Source organism: Sinohyriopsis cumingii, chromosome 16 (genome assembly GCF_028554795.1).
Source record: "Sinohyriopsis cumingii isolate HCF-2022 chromosome 16, ASM2855479v2, whole genome shotgun sequence".
NCBI classification, from domain to species: domain Eukaryota; kingdom Metazoa; phylum Mollusca; class Bivalvia; order Unionida; family Unionidae; genus Sinohyriopsis; species Sinohyriopsis cumingii.
In genome coordinates, this window is record NC_142976.1 from 53,155,158 (window position 1) to 53,177,971 (window position 22,814).

The 22,814-nt window shown below is 35.0% G+C and overlaps 1 protein-coding gene across 1 annotated transcript in view; it reads right to left on the bottom strand.

Annotated features, from left to right (window-relative positions):
- Positions 1-22,814, bottom strand: part of LOC149780419 (DBH-like monooxygenase protein 1) — a 36,551-nt gene that overhangs the window by 9,660 nt on the left and 4,077 nt on the right. The window contains exons 2-7 of the mRNA XM_089937345.1: positions 11,654-11,800; positions 10,372-10,566; positions 5,613-5,696; positions 5,014-5,196; positions 4,559-4,661; positions 1,375-1,541 (exon numbers count right to left, since the gene is read on the bottom strand). Coding sequence (XP_089793471.1) covers positions 1,375-1,541; positions 4,559-4,661; positions 5,014-5,196; positions 5,613-5,696; positions 10,372-10,566; positions 11,654-11,800 — 879 coding nt within the window. The remainder of the gene's footprint in view (positions 1-1,374; positions 1,542-4,558; positions 4,662-5,013; positions 5,197-5,612; positions 5,697-10,371; positions 10,567-11,653; positions 11,801-22,814) is intronic.

The following is a 22,814-nucleotide window of genomic DNA, read 5'->3' on the forward strand; positions in this document are numbered from 1 at the left end:
ACAGTGACCTCTAAAATTGATGAGCCTGACAACGTGCAAAATTACACACCTTGGAAAACAGATTTGCTAATGGAATTGCTCCAACTAGCACGTGCAATTTTACGTTTTGCAAAAACGCATGTCAACACATTTGTACGAAGAGTTGTACTTAGTACAACTTACAGTCAATAAGTATTTGGATTGACTGTAGAAAGTCATCATAACAAAATGCTTAAAGTGGCCAAGTCTTTGGAACTATTTAGTTGCACTATTAAGATACATGCGTGTACGTCTAACTCTCTGGCGTATGGGTAATATTCAAATTTGGATAGTAAAACGCCAGATAGCAGAGACGCTGTGGGTCATCCTTCTCAAAACAAGCACTTGGGTCGACTCCTATTTCGCTTGGGTCGGTCAGGTTCTCTTGTTTAGGCTGAGTTGGGAGTTACGACTTACAATCCTCTGCGAGACGAGTGCAAGGTCATTTGACAACGAGATAGTTTCACCGTGATAGTCAAGTGTTTGTTTACTCTCAAGCATGAGATGGTGTCAGGAGTGAGCAATACGAAACTATAAAGTCGTGTGCTATTTTGCAGTAATATTATTCTATTACAATTAAGTTTCTATTAAACCTAAATACTTTTCACTTAGACAATACAAACACTACTTATTGAAATTGGTATTTGATTTTCATTGTATTTACTATAAACTTGACTTAATTGTAAAATTCTCAGTAAAAGACCTGAAGATGGCATTGCTCCAAAAGATGCACTCTATCCGCCTTACTTCATAACTCGATTCTTTAAAAGCGAAAGGTATGTTGGAATATTATCATCCAATAAACTTTCACACATGACCACACATCAAAATCTTTAGTTTCTTTAATTTCTTACATCATAGAATGATATTCCGTAGATTGGAAACGATCTTGTTTTAAATATGCCAATGTTTTCGTTTATAGCATGAAAAATTTGATCAAGAACACCATACTATTTTTATACAACAGCATTATATGGATTGCATCAATCCTAATTGCAATTAATGATTACAAAAAAATCAAATAGATCAGTCATTTTCTAATTCTAAATATAGATTTAAATACGAGGGGGCGGAGGTATATTCTGTGCGTGTGTGTGTGTGTGTGTGTGTGTTTGTGTGTGTGATTTGGACTTTTACCATAGGTTTAACAATTTTTCAGTCATATCCTCAAGACGTCTGCTGCTTGGCAGTGTATAGTGACGTCTAGCACTGGGCATCATGCCGTGGAAGCAACAGACGTAGATCTGGTTTTAATTGCAATTTTTAATTGATGTTGATGATAATGATAATGATGATGAAACATGGGTACATAACAACTATTAATGTATAAATCAAACAGATTGAAATCGTACCCACCCACGTAAGACATCTTTGGGAGCAATAAGCCTTTGTTGTAAATTCAGGTTCACGAGGTGCCAGGAAATGTTGCCAACTGATGTAGCTTCCAACATCTATAAATCCTGCCTCTTGTTGCCGCAAAGTCCTAGTTAGTGTTAACCTGAGTCCTGATGTGTCTTTTACACCTAAACGAAAATTGAAAACACTAGAAGAGATTCAATTAGTACTTGTGTCGAATTAATTGCACTGTTGAAACTTTCAAAAATTCAAATTGTTTCTGAATTGTGAAAATGAAAATTCAACTGCATTACGTCAAAAACATAATACGATGTCACAACAAAGCAAAATGAATTATTATTAAACAAATGACTTCGTTTTAGCCACTCAGTTCATTTTAATCCAATGTTCAATAGCCAGGGACAGAAATGTCCCCTTGTAAAGAAGCGACGACCGTGTGCGCACAGGTGACTAATGCAAGCTTAAGGGTGAGAAGAAAAAACAATCATACCGAGTAATAAAGTTACCTTTCATTACTCCCACGACACATTCTGGCATAGGACCCTACCTATCATACTATAAGAGGTAAGTATATACCCTAAACTTCGTTCCACACCTGACCATCGATTTCTTGCTGCTATTTTCGTCTTTGAATGACCTTATACGTGACTTGATTCACTCCTACTCCTGAGATAGCTTTCTGTTCATCAAGCCATATTTGACTTCTCTGCGTTGCACCAAACTGAAGTTACGGGCTGCGAAACGTACGAATTGCTCTATTTACTGCCAGATACTGTGCTTGCGACTCTACCATACATTCTTTAATTAATATGAAAACAGTGGTAGATGCAAAAGTAAATGCCTACTTACCATTAACTCGATTTTAACTGTGAGAATCCGGTTTCATAGAAGAATTATGCATTTGTCATCTTAAGTCCGTTCAGTTAGATACAAAATACACCGATTTTCAAAAACATGCGTACTCTACGACATACGCTTCAGGGGTGAAATATTTTTGGCTCAAAAGGTAACATAACGAAACAGATGCATGGATTTTATATAAGTGTGACTATACGCACAGCTTATTTCTGTATACAAAGGCTACTAGGGCACTTAAATCAAGTCACGTCAACTACTTCACACAATTTTAGGTGAAAATGTAAAATTTAGTACGCAATTTATATATACGCTGTAGCACGTAGAGGAAACAGTCCTAATTAAATGAGTGTTGGAGGAAAATATTAATTTAATATGCATATGTACATAAACAATACCTCTTAGAGGATAAATAATACTTCGCGCAGTGTTAGGGGAAAATATTAACTTTGTGTGAAATTTTGTACATAAACTGTACCCCGTAGATAACACAATCCTTTTTCACGCAATGATAGAGGAAAATATTAATTTAGCTTGCAATATGTATATAAATTGTACCTCTTAAAGCACAGTGGTCAATAACAGAATATTATATATATATATATAATATATATATATATATATATATATATATATATATATATATATATATATATATATATGCGTAAAAATTATAATTGTGATTTAATTCTTGTTGGTGAAATTTACTCTAGAACTGACTGTAAAGCAAGTCATTGCCTTTTCAAAGAAACGGAGGCGTTTCTAATGTAAATGAAAACAAAATTTCATTGATAAGGGTCTTCATACCTTTTACTTGTACGTAATCTTGCTTTCTGGCCACATCAACAATTATCCTTACTTAGGTGATCTGATTGAAGTTTAGTAATGAAAGAAAATGGATATATAATTGCAGCAGTTGAGACAAGCCAATACAATATTTAAAGATAATTGTACGAAAACAGTATTGTAATAGTATTAGTAATTAACTCGACCTGCTAACAAAAAGTACGCTATTTTATACTAATAGATAAAATATGAAAATATTGGTGCTGACTGCAGGGGGTGGTGATAAATGACATAAGAAGTAAACACGGATTATATATGTGTAGCATCTACTGATACGCACCAGAACAAAGTAAGAGGATACAAAAAATCAAAATAAAACTTATATTTCCGCTGTAAATTTCAAAATGTATTGGCGGCATTAAATATCTCCTTGCTGCCCTCAAACGACTCCAGATGATTATCTATTGGGAACAATGATGCTTCAGTATTTTGGGACGGTGTCAACATTTTAAAGTTGATAATAACAATATTGTCGGTATAAAAAGAAACTGTTTGGTGGTTCCCGGTTCATTACATGAACAATTGTGGGTTTCCGCAGAATTATGTAGGCTTACGAAATTTAGTAACGTATAAACACCAGCTGCTTACCGGAATCGAGAGGAATGGTCAAACGTTCATATTAGAAATCTTCCTGATATTAGGTCAGAAATCTAAATTATAGTTATATATATTAAATTTACTAGTAATTCAAGTTGCGCTAAATAAACCTGATTTCATGAAAGTCTTTTTCAGTTAAGGGGGGAGTAATATGTAAAAATCATTGCATATACATTATTTCTTTACAGTATAAGCATACAGTTTCAATTTTCATATAGCAAAGATTGAAATGAAGTTGAAATACCTATATAAAGGTTTGGTAATCTGAATTTTTTTATTGTAATTTAATTATACTATTTAGTTGAACTTGTGTAATTGAAATTTTAGTTATCAAGTTTTGTTTTGCCTATTTTACTATGATACTCATCACCGTGTCTGTATTATTAATTAAGATGATAGCTGACATTATTTTACTATGATACTCATCACCGTGTCTGTATTATTAATTAAGATGATAGCTGACATTATTTTAATTCTTAAGCCTACTGTATATTTGCATATGTACATCTGTTATTGTTGAGCTTGAGTAAATTAGTTTTGCAATAAACCGAGAAACTTAAAATCAGAGTTTGTGTACGTATACACACGTGGATTCATTTTTTGCAATACAATTACAGAGAACTAAATATATCCACAATGTTGACAGTCACTTATACACACGCTGACGAAGGACGTCACGGTATTGTGCCGACAGCATCGAATGTGCTAATATGCCAGTGTATTGGAATATGGTAATGTTTTAAAAAACATTTATGCGTGACAATAATACACTCTGGGTCAGTTTCCGTGTCGTGTCCTTGTTATAAGCCGTGAGAATGCCTCCCCTGAAACAATTTTGTTTGTTTATTTTGGACGGTTGTTATGGGCCTGATCACAACAATCCTACCTTGTCGCCCGCCTGTTGCTCTGTATTGCGTTGCTAACACGTAGAACACAGGATCATTGGTATCACCAACTGATATTCCTACATTCTCCGGTAAATAAAATCCCTTAAAATAAAATAATAATACATTTTAATAAAATGCAGATTATTAGTACAATAAAGTAATTTAACATAACAACAGAAGGTGTAACGAAGATAACAGCGTATCGTGGTTTTTATTTGTCTATTTATTTATTTTCTCTTTTATTTCAGCTCTCGAAATTTCAGTTGGAAAGATTTTTTTCAGTTGTGCAAGTCCTTTGTTTATCGTATAAACCTTTGTCTTTTATTTTTTCATTTAATTATTTGTTTACCAACGTACAAACGTACATACTGAGATAAAAAGGAAAATATAATCCGACAAATACACAGATAAATAAAAAATAAAAAAATAAAAAATAAATGCATGAACTACTTACTTCGCCTCCGGGTGCCCATCCTGCCAAGAATTCCTTACAGTACTGAATTACAGGGGGCGCTTCGAGGCAGTTGAAACCATGGCCGTGTATTTGGCTTATGTTGACTGCATCCCCGATGCTGCAACGATACAGTGAGATTCCCTGCAGGTATTCTTCGTTACCGGTGTCAATCTTGGGCTCGAACTGTACGTATGAAAGGAAGACAAACTTTTCTGTATGAATGAGAGAACTCTATCACATAATTATCCAAGTCATGACGTTGCATCATTAATAAATAACACAGCTGTTTGTTACGTGCTTAAGTCATATATGTGCGTTTGATAATAATTGCAAATTAAAGTTACCACAAATGTACATTTTGAAATAAGAATCAATTTTGTTTTACATCAACATATTTGAGCAATCGATCTCTTTACCATAATACACTTCTGTAAAAAATTATTTTGTTGACTGAGATATAATTAGATTGTATATCATTTTAAGGATACATCCGTGTCACCGCTGGGATAAAACACCGTCTACAAATAACGGAAAGTAATACAAAAGCTTAAAATACAAATGAAATTGACAAGACAAGAAGGATATGAGGTGCATCTCACCTTAATGATATGCGACTTTCCACCCAAATCTGGCAAATAAAATCCTACGCAACGATAAGCTTCCCGTTGCTCATGAATGGTGAACTAAAAGCAAATAAAAATAAGTATACATGACATAAAAAGAAAGGGTATCTTAATATCAAGGTTATTAATTTATCAGAGATGCTTGCAGTTTTGCTATACATTATAAACAAAAATAAAGAATATTTTCGTCTATTGACGACTTATAATAACCAGATTCGTTGACATTCGCAGGAATGTTTCCAGATAGAGGGAGGCAATTAACAGGTATGTCCTCCCCCACCCCCACCCAACCTCTGCGTATGAACATGCACAAATTCTGAGGCAATATATACTGTCGAAACTATTGAGGTTATGTATTACATTTTCAGATGGTCGAATTTCATGTCCATAAAATATGGCTTGCATTTTACCTGAGAAATAGTGACCTGGAATATGTCACAGGTTGAACATGAAATCTTATAATATGGTATCACCTCTCCCTGATGCCTTGAAGCATGCCTTTATTTGTCCTTGAAGCGTTTTACCCATACCATTTATTGTCCTTGACAGTTTGATGTACCCCATTAGGTCTCCATGAAGCCTTGTATTGTACCACCAATTGTACGTGAACTATTGGAGAATGGCAACACTTGTCTGTGAAGCTTTGGAGTATACCACTACTTGTTCGTGAAGTGTGGGGGTATGCCAGTACTTTACCGTGAAGCCTTGGAATATTCCACTGTTGTCCATGAAGTGTGGGGGTATGCCAGTACTTTACCGTGAAGCCTTGGAATATTCCACTGTTCTCCATGAAGTGTGGGGGTATGCCAGTACTTTACCGTGAAGTCTTGGAATATTCCACTGGTCTCCATGAAGTGTGAGGGTATGCCAGTACTTTACCGTGAAGCCTTGGAATATTCCACTGTTGTCCATGAAGTGTGGGGGTATGCCAGTACTTTACCGTGAAGCCTTGGAATATTCCACTGTTGTCCATGAAGTGTGGGGGTATGCCAGTACTTTACCGTGAAGCCTTGGAATATTCCACTGTTATCCTTGAAGTGTGGGGGTATGCCAGTACTTTACCGTGAAGCCTTGGAATATTCCACTGTTGTCCATGAATTGTGGGGGTATGCCAGTACTTTACCGTGAAGCCTTGGAATATTCCACTGTTGTCCATGAAGTGTGGGAGTATGCCAATACTTTACCGTGAAGTCTTGGAATATTACTAGTTGTCCGCGAAATCTTGGAAAATGACACTACTTGTCAATTAAGCCTTGTTCATAAACCCTTGTAGCTTACTATCATTTGTTCTGTTAAGTATATTTAATATGTATGTTTATTGACATTTGTCAGTGATTAGATATTATGTATATCTGTATTTTATAATTGACATTTGTCCAAAATCAAGTTCATGGTGTACCTGACTAGTGACGCTTATCGTGTAAACAACATAATATATTGCTAATATTTATGTAGGATTATAGATTAAATAGTCTGGTTAATGTCGGCAAAGTAAACAGGTTTACTTCTATCTGATCGTATGATCATAGTTTTCACTAGAAAATGCCTAAACTTGTTACCAACTCAGAATGCTTTAGAGAAGAGACTGACCTGCATCCTGGCTCTGTTGATGTGTCATAGCACATATATCAATGTTGTTTACTTGAAAATTTATTCATTCTTGCCTTAACATCCAAAGAGTAATCAGTGTTCAAATTTTAATTGGGCGGATTAATTTATTGAAATTATAAATCGCTATAAGTACAAAGTGCTCAATAATATTTTTGGACATAAATATTAATTTGGAATCATAGCGTATTAAGTCAAGGGCATTTTGAAATATATTATTGTCACGCATAAAAATAAAATGTTAAAACATTACCATATTCCAATACACTGGCATATTAGCACATTCGATACTGTCGGCACAATTATGTGAGTTCTATGAACGTTTTTAATCTGTATTTTGGGAAATAAATATTTTGTTCAGTTTTATAAACCTTGTATGTTTTTGGTTCTTTTCTGTTACTTAGTTTAAGACCATAGAATCGTAACGGTTCATGAAAAAAAAATTATTATGCCACTACTTATCCTTGAATTCATGGAAGAGAGCCACTTGTCCATGAATTCATGGAAAACAGCCACTTGTCCATGAATTCATGGAAGAGAGCCACTTGTCCAGGAATTCATGGAAGAGAGCCACTTGTCCAGGAATTCATGGAAGAGAGCCACTTGTCCAGGAATTCATGGAAGAGAGCCACTTGTCCAGGAATTCATGGAAAACAGCCACTTGTCCAGGAATTCATGGAAGAGAGCCACTTGTCCAGGAATTCATGGAAGAGAGCCACTTGTCCAGGAATTCATGGAAGAGAGCCACTTGTCTATGCTAACCGAGCAATGTAATTGTACTGCAGATAAGTAAGACTATGTAGATAAATATCATCTAAATGCCTGGATGTTCCCATCATCAATTCGCCGTTTTAAGAATTGTTTTACCTTCGATCCTTTTATGTGTGCTTCATCTCTATCCTTTATTTTCACCTGCATTTCTCACCCTTCCGATATATTGTAATTAGTCCCAATATTTACATATAATACACTTTACATAAGGTGTTTGTGGTTTCTGTAATATTTTATACGTCATTTTCTGTCAGTCTGATTGACCAAACAAGGAAACCCTTGAAATCCATTATTGCGGGATTAGCTGCAGCCGTATTCATTGTCCTTGCCCTGCACTCTGGAAACACTTTATTGTACTATTACTATCAATAATATGGTGTCAATCTTTCCAGTCGCAGCCAAATGGATAATGATATAAAACGGGCGCCTGTCATAGATTGATATAGGGTTCATTTATCATGCGATGCCATACAAGAAATAGAATTTTAGTCGACCAGCAGGATGATTCGCTTGGTTAAACGAAAACTATAGGATTACCAAGAAAATCCATCGTGCTGCCCACCACGGACATACTGTCTATGAAGAGAAATGCCTGGCAGCCTACTGTAATGCAAACAGCCCCCGTTACGTACTGCTGTCACGCGGTCTGGATCTTGCTCTCTACCCCGAGTACAAACATAGTTTAAATGTCAAACTATAATAGTAAATACCTCACCTTTCTTAAGAAGAGAATGTCGACAAATGCTGGTGTCTCAACTGATAAATAATTATCCAAACACAGCATTCTGCCAAATCATTAACGCTAATACCCTGTCAAAAAACCATTAAATGCAGAGATAATTATATAATATGAATGCAGGCAATACCTGGCAGATGTCCTACATTATCGATAACACCTCATGATTTAGTATACATTCTGCATCCAGTAATCATCCCCTTTATACAAATAACCAACAACTGGAATGCTATTCATCCAGTAACCATCCCCTTTATACACATAAGTAACAAGTGGAATACTATTCATCCAGTAATCATCCCCTTTACACAAATAACCAACAACTGGAATGCTATTCATCCAGTACTCATCCCTTTTATACAAAAAGCCAACAACGGGAATGCTATTCATCCAGTAATCATCCCCTTTATATAAATAACAAACGACTGGAATGCTATGCATCCAGTAATCATCCCCTTTATACAAATAACCAACAACTGAAATGCTATTCATCCAGTAATCATCCCCTTTATACAAATAACCAACAACTGGAATTCTATTCATCCAGTAATCATCCCCTTTATACAAATAACCAACAACTGGAATTCTATTCATCCAGTAATCATCCCCTTTATACAAATAACCAACAACTGGAATTCTATTCATCCAGTAATCATCCCCATTACACAAATAACCAACAACTGGAATGCTATTCATCCAGTACTCATCTCCTTTACACAAATAACCAACAACTGGAATTCTATTCATCCAGTAATCTTCCCCTTTATACAAAAAAAAAACAACAACGGGAATGCTATTCATCCAGTAATTATCCCCTTTATATAAATAACCAACAACTGGAATGCTATGCATCCAGTAATCATCCCTTTTATACCAATAACCAACAACTGGAATGATATTCATCCAGTAACCATCCCCTTTATACAAATAGCCAACAACTGGAATTCTATTCATCCAGTAATCATCCCCTTTATACAAATAACCAATAACTGGAATGATATTCATCCAGTAATCATCCCCTTTATACAAATAACCAACAACTGGAATGCTATTCATCCAGTAAGCATACCCTTTATACAAATAGCCAACAACTGGAATTCTATTTCTTCCCATACTGCATCCGTGGTGAAGGTCCATAGTGTACTCGACACCCCTTTCAGTGCAAATGTTATAAACAGTCTCATTTAAATCCATATATTTATACATGAAAAATGTGATATCACACAGGAATTTCCACTGCAGACCCATGTTCTGCTGATTGAAATGGTATTGGCTCTTTGACTTATGTTTTGAAAGCATTCTTCTACATGTTATTTATTTAACAAATTGTGCAATTGTGCATGAACTCATTCCTTGGACTATGAGTCAGAATTACGTGGAATGTCGAAACCCATTTTGTTCTTTTTTCTATCAAAACATTTTAAAAAAACAACTATGTAATAAACAGAATTACAAATGGGTAATGATTTAATATTGATTTTGTAATCAAGTAGAATAATCGGCATATTTTGCGAGACTTGGGGAGCAAAAGCTTGAAATTCTTCATAAATTAAATGTTTAATCATTACCCATCTGCGATCCTCTATTTCCCGAACGTAATATAAGCGTAAAACTGCTTACATTGTTATTTACAAAATCTAGTGTCCATGCCGTTGATGACCATTGCGTGGAGGTCGGGTCATACGGCAAAACACTAATCTGGGTCAGATGAAGATTCACTGACCCTCGGTTTTCCTTGCCATGCCAAAGGAGCTGGAATTTTTCCGTGTCCGGGTCTTGATCGTGGAAGGAATATATAATACGTGTGGTGTTTTCCTACAATGGAAATGTTTGAACTGTTTATCATAATGAAAAATTACATATATGAATGATACAGCAGCAAGATTGTATGACTGAATCACAAATATTACTTTGTTAATATTCCATTGATTTGTATTCTAGAGCCTTCAGAAATAAATCATATATTCGGATTACGTCAAAAATTACTCAAACTACACCATCGAAGAATTCTGCAAAATAAATTTTCATTGTGTAGCTACACTCGTTCGTTTGGGTTTGTCATATCTCTACTCTATTGAACACCGCTTAACATGAAGGTGTCCTTATCGTGTAGATAAAATATGGCAATCATTTCACATTCAAGTGTTCAAAATGGACTAGTGGGGGAGGAGTAACTATTTGGAGTGACTAATTCTACGAGTGGCTAAGAGGAATCGCTACTTTTAAGGGTGATTGGGAGTAATACCCATTTGAAGGAGAAGCTGGGAGGAGTGCCTAACAGTAAGGGTGGCTGGGAGGAATACCTAATAGTAAGGGTGGCTGGGAGGAGTGCCTAACAGTAAGGGTGGCTGCGAGGAGATGCTATTTTGGATGTATTATTCGACGTACATTAGCTGAATTTTCTAATTTATAAACGTTCTCCCGTCGGCCAATTAAGATGATGCAAACCAAAATTTCGTGGCATGCGATAATACTGATGCGAGTGTTAAACGTGTAATTTCTAAACGCAGAATAGTTATTAGTAAATTTTATAACTGACAAATATGTTAGGATTATGTGTAGGAAGGGGCCTTGCTTTGATCCACAAACATCTAATATTCGTCGTATTATACAGAATGTCTCACACAATGTCCACTGTTTATTTTTTATTCATTTTATTTGTTTGGAATTATCATAGTGTTTTATCTAAACGTTACACTTTAAGACCAATGATTACAAAAATTGTATCACAACCGAACTGTGCTCAGCTTCCCAAATCCAGCATCTGATTGGTTTTAGACAACTTGTACACCGACCGGACGTCTAACATTTTACTTGAATTTGCGTGTGTGTGTGTGTGTGTGTGGAGTTGCTTTATTTTCTTTCAGGGAATGGTTTTATCACGTGACTATTTGACACTTACAGTAATGGGAATGTCCTCAGGGTCGCAGGTGTCAAATTTTCGAACAAATCTCAGAACAGTTCCAAAACTGGTCTCATAGCCGTATAGTAGCGTCCAGTCCTGACTCACATCCATCATAGGCGACACCTTGCCGACTGTATGATAGTCCTTTGAAATGAAAGAAAGAGTAATTATCCACAGATCTTATATACACGTTGATTGCAACAAATATCAATACATGCAACCTCGGATATCTGCAGACCTTATGATCAATTGTTTTCAAGTATAAGAATTTATATTTTATTCGACAGATAACTATAAACTCAGAACAATATAATCATGTTTCATTACAGAAACTATTGTGGAGGAATTAAACACTTTTAAAATCCCATAAAACAAACATGGAGATAAAGTGTTCAAACAAGCATAGAATCATAGGAAAAATCATTGATTTGATAAATCACGTGTAAAAAAAAAGATACCATCTATGGCGTGAAACTGCAAGATGCAAAAGTAAAACCATACGGTCTACTATTGGTGTCAGACATGAAGTGTATGTAGTCCTACTTCGTTCTTAATATTTGCAAATGACATCAGTATCGTTTGGACATCAGTAGCAGCAGTAGTACTAATATTAGTACCCTTACTCGTACCTCGTGGACAGGGTACTAACATGAGCATATACGTGTTAATGGAGCAAGCCGGGTGTGATTCACACCCGGCGTTCTTTTAGCCTAATAATAGCACTTTAAACATATTCCTCGAATATAATCAAATAAATTTAGTAGTCCTCTTATTTGATACCGGAAGTATCGAAAACCATTGTAGAAATAGTTGTAAAATCTCGTTTACCTTTTCTAGCCGATATTTTCGTTTAGATCGTCCGCCATATTATTTCAAAAAATGATTACTTCCGTTCTCAGCCTCGTTTGTTTGTGTGCCATATAAGGACATTGACGCCTTATTTGGAAATGTAAACAAATCGTAGTAAAAATATGGCGCCGTTTGGGTCAGAAATTCGGTGCATTAAAAGTAAATACAGTTTCTCGGCAACTTTGAAATTCCACCAAGAAGCGATTATTCGCCACTTGATTGATAATAATATAGCGTAGAATATCCAAAATATAGTCTGGCAAGCCTTACGTAGAAAAGGGGTCACGGCGAGTCTCGCGTTATCTGTCATGGCGGACAGGATAAGGTTAGAGTAACCATGCCAATTTATTTTATCGTGTAAGGGCTTAATAAATTCAAAATAAGCCAAACTTCTTTCACAACATGATTATACTTATGTAGTTGATTTCTACACTGTTTGTTTTTCTGACTTAGGTGATGATTTATTTTGCTCCATTACATGATATGGGATCAGTTCGTAGCCTCAACCACAAAAAATCAAGTTGAGGCTACGACATCGTAGCTATAGCAGCAGGTGCACAGATTGGTGTCATGAATATATGCAAGGCTGCATATCTTGAGCTGAGACGCATCAGTTCCATTCGCAAATATCTTTCAGTTGATGCCACTTAACACTTGAATGTTCATCAGTACTTTCGAGACTACTATTGTAACTCAATTATGTCTGGTTCATCTCAATATCTACTTCAGAAACTTCAAAAAGTTCAAAACACAGCTGCTCGGATCATACTTAGAGTACCACCATCAGAGCACACCTCCCCGTTGCTCTTTACCCTACACTGGCAATCCATTCGATCCAGAATCAAACACAAACTTTGTTCTCTGTGCTACGTTTCCCTGACTGACTCCAGTCCATCATGCCTATCCGACCTCACCCATGTGTACACACCAGCAAGATACTTACGCTCCTCTTCTGAGAATCGTATACTCATTATTCCTACTATGAAAAATAAGTCATATAGACAACATTCTTTTGCATACCAGGGCCCAGCACTGTGGAATGAATTGCCCACTGAACTTAGACACAAAGACACAGTGATCCCATTCAAGAGGGCTCTTAAAACTCAATTATTTCGGCTGCAAGAACAAACTTGAAGACCTAATAAGGTTCCCTACCGTAAATATTTACAGCATGTTTTTATGTTTTCTAATTTCATGGTGTTTGTTTTCTGTAATAACATCATTATACATGTTATTTTATGTTATTTTTTGGTGTTGTCTAATGTTATCAAGCGCTTAGAATTTCTAACGATTAGGCGCTATACAAAATCCTCATTATTATTATTATTATTAATTAGTAACTTGACCATGACACATTTTGAGTATGTTCTGTTATCAATATCTACAGCTGGCATTCTGATTTTTGAGATTGAGAACACTTATTTTTATTCATTTTATTATTTTGTTAGCTGTATTCACTAATGGGTCCCTGTTAATAACCACATAAACAAGAGATCATAAACACAGCGTTTGGCTGATACATCTTGCTTTCATCGGTCATCCTTTGAATAAACTCCTGGTGAAGAAACATTATTGATGAGTGCCTTTCATTTCTAAACACACGTGTGAAATGAAATTTCACAAGTTTTTTTTATTAACCATTAACGCCATATTCGCCTGCATCAAAACAACATTCCAACTCAGCCAGCGAACAAACGTCCCGAGGCTGTTTGCAACCTGAACGTCAGATAATACAAACATTATGATTCAAATGTAATTCGTACATTAGAATAGCAATATATATTTCTGACTTGTCAAAACTGGCTTCAACTAGTAATAGAACACTAAAAGGAAAACAGCTAAATGTGTTGGCCTTGCCCGTGGGCTAGTAATTGAAATCTTGAGCTTGCCCCATCTTAATTTGATGCTTGTCTAGGGCAAGTTGACTTTTAAGTGTGTGTGTGTGTGTGTCTGTGTCTGTGTGTGTCTGTGTGTGTGTGTGTGTGAATTGAACACACTGAAGCATACGTTTTCATTATTGAATGAATACTCGCACAAAGCATGTATTCCATATAGAGTGAATTACATTAAAGTATATATTCCATATAAAATTAAAACTCTACATTACATTTTCCATACAGTGAATACACTACAGTATATATTCCATACAGTGAATACACTAAAGTATATATTCCATACAGTGAATACACTACAGTATATATTGCATACAGAATGAATAAACTAAAGAACATATAGCACTTCAGTAAGACAAATGGTGAGTTGGTCAGAAAACGAACATATATTGGAGTGTTATTCACTCTCACCAACAAATTTAAAGTAATATCGAATTTGTGTGACTTGTTAAGTAAAGCATCTCTACATGTATGGTTCAGAGTAAAATAAAACACTAGTACAACTGATGTTATCAAAGTAACATACATTTAACACGATAGACAATTCCATATCCCTGTTCGGATCTCACTTCTGGGAATCTGCAATCCTCAACATTTAAAATATAGGCTTGTTCATCAGTTGGGATATTAAAGCTAGACAAATGCAGCTCCACCCACATAAAATTCACGAAATCTGTATTCAATGGTCTGAAATAAGCCTGATATACAAGTAAACCCGTTATAACTAGATTCGTTATAACGCGATTCCGCTTATAACAGGATAATAGCATGACTCCCTTTTTTTCATTTAAGGTGACCTCTCTTTTTAACATCCTAAATATGTGCTCTCGGAAAAGCCGATTATTCGTATCCCTAATAGAATTTTAATCCCAGAAATGCGTTTAATGTTGCCGTAACTCTGAAATTTTCTAAAACATTATGCAGTGTTATATTTGTTAACGGAAAGTTTGAAAAATTCAGACAAGTTAAAATATTTTTGAATACATTCGTCACTGTTTAATGCTTGTAGGAAGTAACATGTGACTAGTTTGACATTTTGCGAGAATTTGTTAACGCGATCCCGCTTATATCCGGATGATATTCTTTGCCCCCACCCACCCCACCCCGAGCATCGCCTTATACCGGGCTTCGCCTGTATGTCTTATGAATATTAACAGTGCCATCAGTATGCTTTCAATACTGGTGGCAATAACAAAGCATGAGAATACTAAAATGTATGAGCAAGATGTTATTTAATACAACGTGAGGTCTGAGTTTGGATTAACATATTTCATCCAGGATTGACATAAGCTTTAATATTGTTAACAGAAATGCGGGTAAAAAATAACCCTCTTTTATAGCAAATTGATGTATGTTTTCCTATTTTATGTAACGTTCTCAAATAATGTGCAATCTAATAAACTAATAACATATGGTATCTTCAAAAAGCAAATTACTTTCACAAACTAATTATGTAATGATGTTGTTGTTGTTGTGGGGTTTAACGCCATTTTTCAGCACACGATAGACTATGCATGGCGGCCAGTATTAATGGTGGAGGAAGAACCCGGGAAAACCCCAGGAAGAATCACCGACCCACTGGCAAGCTTTCTTCCATACCCACATAAGTCGATTCCTAGAGCGCTTTAGACCACTCGGCCAATGAAAAATTTAAATTACATGACATCATTATGTAGTTGTCTCTTAGGCTGCTATACTCCAGGGACTTAACTAAGTTGATATAAGAAAAATTGAACTAATTCTAAGTATTTGCAAGTTCTGCAAAAATTCCATAGAAGACGTAAACTCTTATTCTCACTATTCTCATATCGAAAAATCTGTCATACTCTTTGTCAAAATGATTTTTCTATATCCAATCAAAAAACAATTCAACTAACAATCATCTATTCCTAATGGATAGTGATACAATTATTGACTATATGACTACTGTGGCATATGAATCTTTTGAAAATCGATATATATCGTGGGAAAATGGTGATGTGCTACCAATGATATATTCCAAATTGTCTCTAAATGAATTCACAATAATCCCAAAAGAGTGATTTAGTCCGAATGTGTTACTGAGTACTTTGTAATTCCAATGAAGAAAAAAAAAACACACACACACACAGAGTTTTAGGGCACAGCAAGACCAGAGTCTATTTAGTGCAGAGTCAAATGAGTAAAGTACATTACCCATTTAAACACAACTGTAGGAGTAAAGTACATTACCCATTTAAACACAACTGTAGGAGAAGGAGAGCTGGTCTGATTCAGTTACTGGAAACCAAGTCCATTTTGTCACGAGTCAGGCAAGATAATAGCTGATCTACAGGTTTATACGATAATTAGATTCCTTCTAAGAAAATGAAGTACAGCACTGGGAATAAAGTAAATAATATGTTAACGTGTAAACCGTTTGCTTGGAAGACTTAACGATAATATTCAGTTTGAATTCCAATGCTGTTTCTTAATATGATATTTTAATCTAATTTCCATCACTTTCCCAGGTAATAAAAGACACATGCTGTCTACCAAGCTTTTATGATTTATAAGGACAGTAGAAATTCTGTATTTTAGTTTCCATGGTGATAAGCATTGTATTAAACGGTTTTCAAATGTGAGCATTATCGTTATGGGATGCAAATACAAACCTAATTTCAAAATGTCTCTTTTGTAAATCAAATTCACTAAATTGAATAGTTAATTCTTCATGAACAAATAATGCCTTTAACAGTAGCACGAATGATATATATATATATATATATATATATATATATATATATATATATATATCCCGATTTTAATGTTGATAGACGAAAAAAGAAATTAACAGACACATAGATGGACCTGCTATCGTCTTAAGCATTATTTTAGTCTCCTCAGATATGATATACTTGTGAATGCAAGCTTTCTATCATGTTCTTTTTCGAACATCATTTTGTTGTAGAGAATTATGTTCTTTGTTATACCAATAAAGATCCTAAAGGATACCATTAATCCAGTACACTTAAGTGCGTTTTTATTAGACCCTTTCGATAAGTTGGTTTCACAAAGAACTATAAAAACCTCACGAGATTCGCTTTATCATCATATATAAGGAAAGCGACAGCGAATGTATATCATATATCAAACGATAAAGACATGTTACAATCATACAGTTTTATCAGCCGAATAAATCAATTAGTATAGCAATTTGTAGTGAAGCTATATCATTGTTTAAAAGAGAACTCACTAAAAGTACCAGATAATGGATTATCACTTCTATTTATATTCATATTTCTGTGCTTAAATAACTAACATTTTATTCCTTTCAATTTAGATGAAGCTATGGTTATTCTTGCCTTAAGAAACATTGCAAACAGCTTCCGTACTTTTGGCAGCAAAATGGAGTATGCGAGAAACTTGGTTTGACAGAAAATTTATTTATCAAATTGAAATAGTCGTGAATGTGTGGCTTATAGTTAATTGATCGGTGGAACACATCATATCAGTCATAAGTTGTTTGTTATGTTCTTCTAACTTTTTAAATTATCAGGTGACCCAAAATTTGTATGTAACCATTAGAGTTTGTACGACACTTCTAAGTAGTTTGTACGACACTTCTAAGTAGTTTCTACGACACTTCTAAGTAGTTTCTACGACGCTTCTAAGTCGTTTCTACGACACTTCTAAGTAGTTTCTACGACACTCCTAAGTAGTTTCTACGACACTTTACAATTGCCTTATTCAACGACTTATATATTTTTCAAAGTCTGTGGCGGGAGTGAGATGTTTGGGTGTGCGTGGTTGTGGTGATATAATAATAATATTAATTATGGGGTCAAATTAACAAATATGCAAGACAATTTTTGACATTATGTCGCATGTCTTTAATAACATGTTTAAGGTATTTTTCCAGAAACAAGAATCCGCTGACAAACACTACGTGATTACCCAGATAAATGTAGTCTATTATTTATGCATTTCAATAACTGTATGCTCCATCGCGTCTTGGACGATGGTAAGACAACAAAATCATTCCCAATCACCAATGAAGTCAAGCAAAACTACGCTTTCGCTCTGTTCTGTATACGTTTTTTTGCTATGCTTATCGGCCTTCCGTGGCTGTTACACTGTGATCGACATCAGATAATGGATCTATGGGAGGCCCTTCAATCTCAGAAGACCACAGGCGATGATGGAGTTGCTGAAAGTGACTGTTCGTGGTCTTCTGTTTACTTATCCTTGTTCTCTTAATGCATGCATGCAAAAGAGAAATGAACATTTCCCTCCAGTTGCGACATTTTTGGTCTTACAATCAGTGCCAAAGAAGACAGATGTGATGCACCAAGCTGTACAAGGAAAGACTGACCTACAGCCTACCATCAGAGAAGCCTCCGGTCGGTAGATAAGTTCACCTATCTCGGCAGAACACCGTCATATGCACTCTACATCGACGGCGACAGCGACGCCATAATTGACAAAGCAAGTGCAACCTTTGGCAGATTATGTGCAAATGTCTGCGAAAGTAGAGGCTTGAATCTAAACACAGAACTGAAGGTCCACAAAGATACTGTATTGCCGCCCATTCTGTTTTCATGCGAACCCTGGACAGTGTACCGATTCTATGCAAAGAAGCTGAAACATTTTCACATGGACTGCCTGAGAAAATTGATAAGAACAGGATCGCACGACAACGTCACAGACACTGAGTTCTCCAAGCAGCCACACTCTGCTGTCCAAATCACAGACTAGATTCGCATGCCACGTCACCATGACGATTGACGAGCGCCTATCAAATATTTTCTACGGTGAGTTTGAAGATGGAAGAGAGAACGATCTCAGAGTGGCCTGATAATATGCTAAGAAGACCCCTCAATTCTTGATTGGGTTATGCATATTTAATTTATAGTTTGTGCTTTACCTTTGTCTGTGACTGAGGGTAGAGTTTTTGCCTATGTGGCAATTGTATAGTGACAGATATTTACTAAGCTTTGAGATGAACACTTCTCCTTGTTTAGGAGCTCAGAATATTCTTGAATCAGAATTTTCTATTAGTTTTTTGTTTATAGAAAATGCTGTTGGTCAATTAGAGATATATGTAAAAAGAATTGTTGTATTCAGATTTTGATTTGGGTGAAATTAATTATTATTCTCTGGAATTGCAAAGTGCTTTATAACAATATTCTAGGACAGAAACATTAACTTAGAATAAAAGTGAATTAAAATAAGGATTTTTTTATTGTACTGTAATGTTATTTGTTATTGAAGAATAACTGCAGAAGGTGTTATATACTATTTATTAAATACAAGACATGAATACAGTTAGGAAGGGGAGTAAAGACTACCTGCGAGTATTTTCCCCATGGAACATAAACCCTAGTGAATGTATAACATAAACCCTAGTGAATGTATAACATAAACCCTAGTGAATGTATAACATAAACCCTAGTGAATGTATAACATAAACCCTAGTGAATGTATAACATAAACCCTAGTGAATGTATAACATAAACCCTAGTGAATGTATAACATAAACCCTAGTGAATGTATAACATAAACCCTAGTGAATGTATAACATAAACCCTAGTGAATGTATAACATAAACCCTAGTGAATGTATAACATAAACCCTAGTGAATGTATAACATAAACCCTAGTGAATGTATAACATAAACCCTAGTGAATGTATAGCATAAACCCTAGTGAATGTATAACATAAACCCTAGTGAATGTATAACATAAACCCTAGTGAATGTATAACATAAATCCTAGTGAATGTATAACATAAACCCTAGTGAATGTATAACATAAACCCTAGTGAATGTATAACATAAATCCTAGTGAATGTATAACATAAACCCTAGTGAATGTATAACATAAATCCTAGTGAATGTATAACATAAACCCTAGTGAATGTATAACATAAACCCTAGTGAATGTATAACATAAACCCTAGTGAATGTATAACATAAACCCTAGTGAATGTATAACATAAACCCTAGTAAATGTATAACATAAACCCTAGTGAATGTATAACATAAACCCTAGTGAATGTATAACATAAACCCTAGTGAATGTATAACATAAACCCTAGTGAATGTATAACATAAACCCTAGTGAATGTATAACATAAACCCTAGTGAATGTATAACATAAACCCTAGTGAATGTATAACATAAACCCTAGTGAATGTATAACATAAATCCTAGTGAATGTATAACATAAACCCTAGTGAATGTATAACATAAACCCTAGTGAATGTATAACATAAACCCTAGTGAATGTATAACATAAATCAGCTGTGGGTGTGTATCAGTTCTAATCCAGTGTGGAATATCTAATTAATTTTACTGTCAAGTGATATTACAACGCTAATTAGAGTAAGGCTTACACTATAGTACTATAATGGTTCATCAAAAGATTGTTGGCATGTCATTACAATTTAGGCCATTAACACATATGTCCATTAGAAACTGCAGACACATCAACACCTTCAGGGTTGGAAATTATTTTGAAATACCACTAAAACTTAATCTGAACTTTATTCATTAGGACTTGTATTAGACATTCTATGATTATCTGGGATTTAATTCGTATTACGAAATTGTCACTTTAAATTTTCACCTTGTATTCAAGGGGAACATATTACTTGTTGAATTTATTTATAAACTTCTTGGTTTGGTTCTTTTGTTAATATTTATTTTACGACCATAGACTCGAAATATTATTAAATTGTCCCTGCATTTCTCAAACCCGCCGAATAAATACTTAGGGGTGAAGCAGTAGGAAAAGGTAATCAGAACATCTCAACAGACTGGTATAAGATACACTGCAATCATGGAAAGGGAGAAACAAAAACCAACCAAAAACAGACTGACATTTTTCAAGCACAACTGGATGACCAATACATGCGTTAAAGAGTGGCCAATATGTCTATCTGAGTGTCATTGATATGTCCTTTTAAGTGTGATAATATGTCCTTTTAAGTGTGATAATATGTCCTTTTAAGTGTGGCCAATATGTCTGTCTGAGTGTGATTGATATGTCCTTTTAAGTATGATCAATATATTCTTTTAAGTGTGTCCAATATGTCTATCTGAGTGTGATTTATATGTCCTTTTAAGGGTGATCAATATATTCTTTTAAGTGTGGCCCATATGTCTATCTGAGTGTGATTGATATGTCCTTTTAAGGGTGATCAATATATTCTTTTAAGTGTGGCCAACATGTCTATCTGAGTGTGATTGATATGTCCTTTTAAGGGTGATCAATATATTCTTTTAAGTGTGGCCAATATGTCTATCTGAGTGTGATTGATATGTCCTTTTAAGGGTGATCAATATATTCTTTTAAGTGTGGCCAATATGTCTATCTGAGTGTGATTGATATGTCCTTTTAAGGGTGATCAATATATTCTTTTAAGTGTGGCCAATATGTCTATCTGAGTGTGATTGATATGTCCTTTTAAGGGTGATCAATATATTCTTTTAAGTGTGGCCAATATGTCTATCTGAGTGTGATTGATATATTCTTTTACGTGTGGCCAATATGTCTATCTGAGTGTGATTGATATGTCCTTTTAAGGGTGATCAATATATTCTTTTAAGTGTGTCCAATATGTCTATCTGAGTGTGATTGATATGTCCTTTTAAGGGTGATCAATATATTATTTTAAGTGTGTCCAATATGTCTATCTGAGTGTGATTTATATGTCCTTTTAAGGGTGATCAATATATTCTTTTAAGTGTGGCCAATATGTCTATCTGAGTGTGATTGATATGTCCTTTTAAGGGTGATCAATATATCCTTGTAAGTGTGGCCAATATGTCTATCTGAGTGTGATTGATATGTCCTTTTAAGGGTGATCAATATATTCTTTTAAGTGTGGCCAATATGTCTATCTGAGTGTGATTGATATGTCCTTTTAAGGGTGATCAATATATTCTTTTAAGTGTGGCCAATATGTCTATCTGAGTGTGATTGATATGTCCTTTTAAGGGTGATCAATATATTCTTTTAAGTGTGGCCAATATGTCTATCTGAGTGTGATTGATATGTCCTTTTAAGTGTGGCCAATGTGTCTATCTGAGTGTGATTCATATGTCCTTTTAAGGATGATCAATATATCTTTGTAAGTGTGTCCAATATGTCTATCTGAGTGTGATTGATATGTCCTTTTAAGTATGATCAATATATTCTTTTAAGTGTGTCCAATATGTCTATCTGAGTGTGATTGATATGTCCTTTTAAGGGTGATCAATATATTCTTTTAAGTGTGTCCAATATGTCTATCTGAGTGTGATTGATATGTCCTTTAAAGGGTGATCAATATATTCTTTTAAGTGTGGCCAATATGTCTCTCTGAGTGTGATTGATATGTCCTTTTAAGGGTGATCAATCTATTCTTTTAAGTGTGGCCAATATGTCTATCTGAGTGTGATTGATATGTCCTTT